The sequence below is a fragment of the Triticum urartu genome, chromosome 7A (genome assembly GCF_056163025.1).
Source record: "Triticum urartu cultivar PI428250 chromosome 7A, HENAU_Tu73, whole genome shotgun sequence".
Classification (NCBI taxonomy): Eukaryota; Viridiplantae; Streptophyta; class Magnoliopsida; order Poales; family Poaceae; genus Triticum; species Triticum urartu.
The window spans coordinates 743,219,200-743,226,138 of NC_141879.1; the positions used below are offsets into that span (position 1 = coordinate 743,219,200).

The following is a 6,939-nucleotide window of genomic DNA, read 5'->3' on the forward strand; positions in this document are numbered from 1 at the left end:
ATCCTCGTTGGGTTCGACACTCTTACTTATCGAAAGAGGCGACAATTGATCCCCTATACTTGTGGGTTATCACTACACCACACGTCCAAATCAATGCAGGAGTGGAGCAGAAGGGTCTTTGGGTCTATCCGAAGGCAAATTACACACCTAAAGGGACAGCTGGTTGATGCAAAAAACCGAGCTGCACGTACGAGATACAGATAGGAAACTAAAGATATAGAGGACCAGCTATATGAACTATATGAGAGGGAAGAAGTATATTACAAGCAAAGGTCCCGTGTTGATTGGCTGATGGAGGGAGATCAAAATACAAAGTATTTCCAAAATAGAGCTTCACATAGGAAACGCAAGAACACAGTCAAGGCGCTGAGAAGGGAGGACGGAACGAGATGTACAGATGATGATGGCATGAGGGCGATGGCTACAGATTTCTATGCAAAATTATTTTCTTCAGAGGGCTCGCGAGATACTGACAAAATATTGAGAAATATTGAGCAGGCTGTAACTGAAGATATGAACGTGAAGCTGTGTGAACCGTTCACAGACCTGGAGATTGAGAAGGCGCTCTTTCAAATGGGGCCTACGAAGTCGCCGGGTTCGGACGGGCTGCCGACGATGTTTTATCAGCGGCACTGGCCGATGATGAAGGATGATGTGTGTGTAGCGGTTCGTGATTTTTTGGCGGGGAAAGCAACACCAAATGGTTTCAATGACATTATTATTGTGATGATTCCGAAGGTAAACTCACCGGAGTTACAATCACAATTCCGACCTATAAGCCTACGTAACGTCTTGTATAAAATTGTGGCGAAGGCACTGGCCAATCGCCTCAAAGTGGTGTTGCCGTTTATGATCTCGGAGGAGCAAAGTACCTTCGTTCCCGGAAGGCTTTTAACGGATAATGTCTTGGTGGCATATGAATGTGTGCACGCCATTAGGATACGCAAGAGGAGGAAACCGTTATGTGCAGTAAAACTTGATATGTTGAAGGCGTATGACAGGGTTGAATGGGATTTCCCAGAACAAATGTTGATGAAGTTTGGCTTCTCTAGTCACTGGACGGAGATGGTCATGCGATGTGTTAAAACAGCAAAATTCTGCGTAAAGATGAATGGAGGATTCTCCAATGGTTTTACTCCGTCAAGAGGGCTACGCCAGGGAGATCCCTTATCCCCATATCTTTTTCTCTTCTGTGTGGAGGGGTTCTTGGCGCTGCTAAGGAAGGCGCAAAGGGATAAGGAATTGAAGGGAGTATTGTTTGGGAGTAACGGCCCTACTGTTACTCATCTTCTCTTTGCTGATGACAGTGTGGTGTTTTTAGAGGGAACCCACCAAAATTTAGCTTCACTTCGCTCCATTCTGCAGGACTATGAGGTTGCTTCAGGACAGAAAGTTAACTTGCAGAAATCAGCTATATTTTTTGGTAAGGGAAGTACGGAGGAGAGTAAAAAGGACCTCAAAGTAGCGATTGGGATAGATACTGAGGCCTTAAGCAAGAGATACTTGGGGCTCCCTACGGTTGTGGGAAGATCTAAGGACGGGATGTTCAAATATGTCTGTGAGAGTGCACGCGGGAAGGTGGCAGGATGGAAGGGCGGCTCTCAAAAACAGCCAGGGAGGTACTAGTCAAGTCTGGGCTACAATCAACGCCGACTTTTACCATGAGTTGCTTTCAACTCACCAAGAAAATATGCGGGAACCTTTCTTCTATTTCTTCAAACTTCTGGTGGGGCACAGTGAATGGTTAAAAGAAAGTGCATTGGATCGCTTGGGACAAGATGTGTACCAGGAAAAATGAAGGAGGGCTTGGGTTCCATGACCCAGAAGCTTTCAACCAAGCTATGCTTGCTAAACAAGCCTGGCGGATGATGCAAAACCCAACATCGTTGTGTGCGAGAGTTCTGAAAGCTCGATATTTTGTGGATGGGTTGATCCCGAATGCTACATGCCCGGACGGCGGCTCCTTCACTTTTAGAAGCATCTTACACGGCCGGGATCTTTTGCTGGAAGATCTCATATGGAGGATTGATGACGGATCACAAGTCAGAATACATCATGATCATTGGATTCCGAGGAAAGGTAGTCTAAAGCCGCTGGGCCAAGTCTACATAAATGGAATCTACCGGGTAAGTGATCTGTTGTGTGCAAATGGTACAACCTGGGACATGCGAAAGCTACAGGCTATGTTTGCGTCGGATGAGGTAAAGGAGATTAGCCAGATTCCTATTGGAGGGCCAGCGACAGAAGATTTTCTCGCGTGGAATTACACGAAGAATGGGGTGTTCACAGTCAGATCAGCATATCATTTGCGTATGGCACAAAAATGTCTCAAGGTTGGCAGACCTGAAACCTCTTCGTCGGTGGCAAATCACAAAGCCTGGTTGAACCTATAGGACACAGTGGCGCCAGGCAAAGCCATCACTCGCACTTGGAGACTCATCCGGAATGGCCTAGCTATAGGATCGGAGCTACTAAGGCGGAAGATAAAGGCGGGCGTATTCTATGTGGCGTGTGGGCGGCAAGAAACGAATTATCACAGATTTTGGGGATGCTATCACTCACAGTTCTGGAAAGTTATGCACTCGGAGTTGGGAGTGCCGGTGGCGATCCCACCGGATTCTGTTCGTCCCCAGGGTGCACTCGCAAGCTGGTTGCTCTCGTGGGTTGCTGATGCATCGGATGATGAGCGAGCAATCATGATTCAGGGGCTGTATGGACTGTGGTTAGCTCGCAATAATGCCCGTGATGGAAAGATAATTGAAGATGCAGAGGTGATTGCAAAGACTGTAGTTAAGTTGATGGAGGAGTGGCAGGCCATTCATGGAAGCAATAGCAAAATTCAGAAGCCAGTGCCTGTTGAAAAGTGGAGACCGCCGGAGGAAGGTTGGCTTAAAGTCAACGTGGATGGAGCTATGTCAAAGACGGGTGAATGTGGAGGAGCGGGAGTAGTTTTCAGAAATCATGAAGGGCCCTCATGGGCAGTGCATGCCATTTCCTCCCAAAGTGCAGAGATCCTGCTACGGCCGAGCTTTTAGCCTGCAAACATGCGGTTCAGTTAGCACATGAGATCAATGCAAACAGTCTGCACATCGAGATGGACTGTAAGGAGATAGTTAGCAAGCTACAAAGCAAGGAGAGGGACCTATCTACGCTGGGACCAATCATAGGAGAAGTGAAGCAAATGCTGGATAGTAGAGAAAGATGGAAAATCACTTGGGTTAGGAGAACTGCAAATAGTGCAGCACATTTGTTAGCTAAGGAGAATGTTTTGAGTCATTCTTGTAAGGTGTGGTTAAATGAACCTCCCGACTGTATTTTGCAGGTTGTAGCGGCAGAGATCCCTGCCGGCTTTGAATAAATAAAGACCAGGATGAATTTCAAAAAAACCCAGAGCCACACACGTCGGCTCTTCTCTTTAGATGTTCAGTTACACGAACCAACGCCACACTTCAGACATACCGGTGCGTACACAGCCGCGCTTTGAACAGAACTTAGGTACACACTGAGTACATCGACGTTTGCATGGTCAATTGTTCATTATATTATTACAATATGGTTTTCTGACAACACGTACACCTAATTTGTGTTGGACTGAATGAATGAAAAATATACTACTTCGGCACATTGATTGGTCGGTCAGAATGATCAGTTGCGTGTTCTTGTTGGCCGTGTTTTTTTAGTGTTGATGTTACACAAGAATCCATGGAAAAGTAATAATTTCTCAGGCATTTCCTTTTTAGCATTTTGAATGGAAATATATAGTCAGAGCGGCAATGATTACAAGAGTATGACGGTGTGCCCAGTTCCCATATTAATGTATTTTTTTATCTTTCAGAGCAGCAACAAATCCCTATGCCTGTAAAAAGACATAGATGATATAAGCATCACCCGAGGCTGAGAAAAAGAAGAGTACTTAATATGTATCTTTTGTATAGGTTAAGTATATATGCTTATGTATATCGTTGCATCCTTGTCCTATAGTATGTTTTGGTCCTGTGTTACCACAACGGTTCATGATTCTTATATTTGAAAATAAAATAAGAACGTATAACTTTGAACCATGGTTGCTTTGGTAACACTTTTCATTTGCTTGTGCTTCTAGAGTGTCGTCGGCGTGGAAGAAGGAGAAATACATCAGTAGAATCCTCTGAAACTTCCAAATCGTCAGAGGAAGATAAAAGGCCTTTGTGGTTATCTTTCTTTTGGTTGGCTGTCACCAAATGAAATCAGTTTTTTTTCCAGAGAGACCCTTCGGGATGGTAGTAAACTTTGGTCAGTTACATGTAAATGTGTGTTATACATTCTGGTTTTTCTGTTAAGCTGAAACTAAACCAAATTAAAGCATTTTTCCCAAACTACTGTTAGAGCAACTACAATGGGGCGACCCATTTCGTCTGCGGCCGTCCGTTTGGGTCGGTGCGGACAAAAAAGCCGGCCCAACGCGCCGACCCAAATGAACGCGCGTCTGCTTTCGTCCGCCTGCCGACCCATTCCCGGCCCATTTTTGAGCCTGATTTGCGTCGGTGCGGACACAAGACGGACGCGCGCGCGCTCGTCCTCTTTCCTCACCGGGCCCCCTTGTCGGTGGCACTGTAGATTCACACCCTCGCCCGCCTGCCACGTCGCCGACGCCGCCGGCCATTTTTTCAGTACATAGATAGTTCTAATATACACAGATAAAAGAAAAAGACCACTACTCATCGCTTTCTGACTCCGACTCGGTAATGTCCTCCTCCGATGTCTGAAGGTAGGCGTCAGCAAGCTGCTCGTCTTCAAAGTCCCAACCCGACGTTTCTCGTAGCTTCAGTTTCAATTGAGCTACCTCCTTCTGCGAACGCTTGTCCTCCTGATAGGCGGCTCGCTCCCTCCTCCTCGCGTCCCTCTCCGATCTCAATTGCTTGTAGAACTGGCACTCGTCGACGATATCCTGCGGGAAGCCTCCGCGCCACACCACCAAGGCTTCCACATCCTTCTCTGCGATGGTGAGGCGACGCTGCTGCCTCCGGTGGACACGATGATCCTCGTCGGTGAAAAGCCGCGGGAGAGGCGCTAGATCCTGCGCCCGCTGGCTCGACACGTTGGGAAAATTCATATCCCGACGAGGCCTTAGGAGGCACCACGCAGCCGCGTCGTGCGCGCGGGCCGCCTCCTCTGCAGTGTCGAAGGTGCCGAGGACGAGACGTTTCTCGCGAAACCATATCTCGGAGGAGAAGGCGCCGGAGCGGCGCTCGCGGACTCCGCGAAAATTCGAAGCGCCCAGGCAGCGGATCGACATGGTGGCGCACAGGCGGCGAGAGTGGGCGGCGGACAGAGTGTGGAGGGAGCACCTTCTTTATAACGAGCGCCGGCCGCAGCGCGCGCGAACCTTTCCCGCGCGCGCTAGGCCGCTCACCCCCCCCCCCCCCCCCGCGCACGCGAACCTTTCCCGCGCGCTGGAGCGTCAAAACCAGGGCGACGACATAATCATAAACGCGCGTGGTCATGAAATGGGTCGGCCCGTTGGGTGCACTGCCGACCCAAAACTAAAAGAGGGCGGACGGCGGGCGGGCGGCCGACCCAAACGCACAAAAAGCGAACGAAAATGCCGTCCGTTTGGGTCGGCCCGTTGGAGTTGCTCTTAAGGACAAATTAATGGATTACTTATATCTTACGGTGGAAGTTAGATGAGGCGTTCGCGTGTGCCGATGGAGGTGGGAGTAGATTCATGACTTAGTGATGACAAAAAAAGACGACCTCCACCTTAGGGCATGGCCAATGCATAGCCCCAGGGTGATACCCTATAGGCTACGACCCAACTAATGATAACTTGCATTGAAAAGAAAAATCAATATAGATGCCTCAAGCTACTTTTTGTCATGAGGCATATGTATTCATATGCGACCATTGTACATGCACTTATATCTTCTTGTTGGCTGAGGGTGCAAAGGGGCACTTTGCTAATGGAAGAGGACGAAGTGCAAGGCGATCACTATAAAAGAAAGAACAAATGGCAGAAAAACGTTGGTGTTTTTCGTGGCATGGTCAAAGACTGCATCTTGGTGTTCACTATGCTGAACATGCATGTAACCATTTTCTACTGTCTTCTTATAACAATGCAATCACAAGACATGTTGAATTAAAGTAATGTTTTGATCAATGTCTCTAGAGAGAGAGAGAGAAAGAGAGAGAGAGAGAGAGATGAGTACTAATTTAGAAATCAGCGTTTTGGCTCTCGGGTGCATCTGCCCTGAGGTGAACAATACATTCATTTAAAATAGTAAATAAAATTAAAAAAAAGTTGTTTTTTATGTGATGCTAGAAGCTTATATGCGTGAAGTCCGTGCCAAATTTCATGGAGTTTGGACATTTCAGTAGCTCTCAGCAAAATAGATAATTTTTGGGTTGTAAGAAAGTTTACTGTTCACGTACTGTTTTGACCGATTTTGACTTTTTTCCATCAGCTCCTTAAGTACAGAACAAGCTGAAATTGGGCACTAACAGTACGCACTGCAACATCAACCACCTAAAAATATTCAAAAGCTTTTAACTTTTTAGTAGTTTAGTTGAATTTACTATTCACCACGTGCATATGAGCCTTGGCACCGAATTGAATATCCGACTAATTTATCTCTATATACTACCTTAATTTACGTACCTTAATTAACACACAAATTTCTCATCAAATTATAAGGTAAATCACTCACAAGATTTGATAAGAATTTATTTACACAATCTCATTAATACGGACACATAAATAATGGACATTTATTTACAGCATGTCAATATTTCGTGGCAACAGACCGGCATTGTCCTAGTATATTATTAAATATATTGTCAAATTTGTACACTGGTGCTCCAAAAACAAGTACATTGTACTCTAGAATTTTGTAGAGATGTATTTTCCTAATCATATAATACAACCACTATTACAATATTTGTGAAACTATATGTTTTAGAAAT

At 46.1% G+C, this 6,939-nt stretch overlaps 1 protein-coding gene across 1 annotated transcript; it reads right to left on the reverse strand.

Annotated features, from left to right (window-relative positions):
- Positions 1 to 4,693: 4,693 nt before the first annotated feature.
- LOC147962623 (uncharacterized) lies at positions 4,694 to 5,275 on the reverse strand. Its single transcript, XM_087534250.1, has one exon. The coding sequence runs from the start codon at positions 5,273 to 5,275 to the stop codon at positions 4,694 to 4,696; it is 582 nt and encodes a 193-aa protein (XP_087390376.1).
- Positions 5,276 to 6,939: the final 1,664 nt, after the last annotated feature.

Bases quoted from the DNA above. Each gene is read 5' to 3' on its own strand.
- LOC147962623 (XM_087534250.1), bottom strand. From the start codon at position 5,275: ATGTCGATCCGCTGCCTGGGCGCTTCGAATTTTCGCGGAGTCCGCGAG.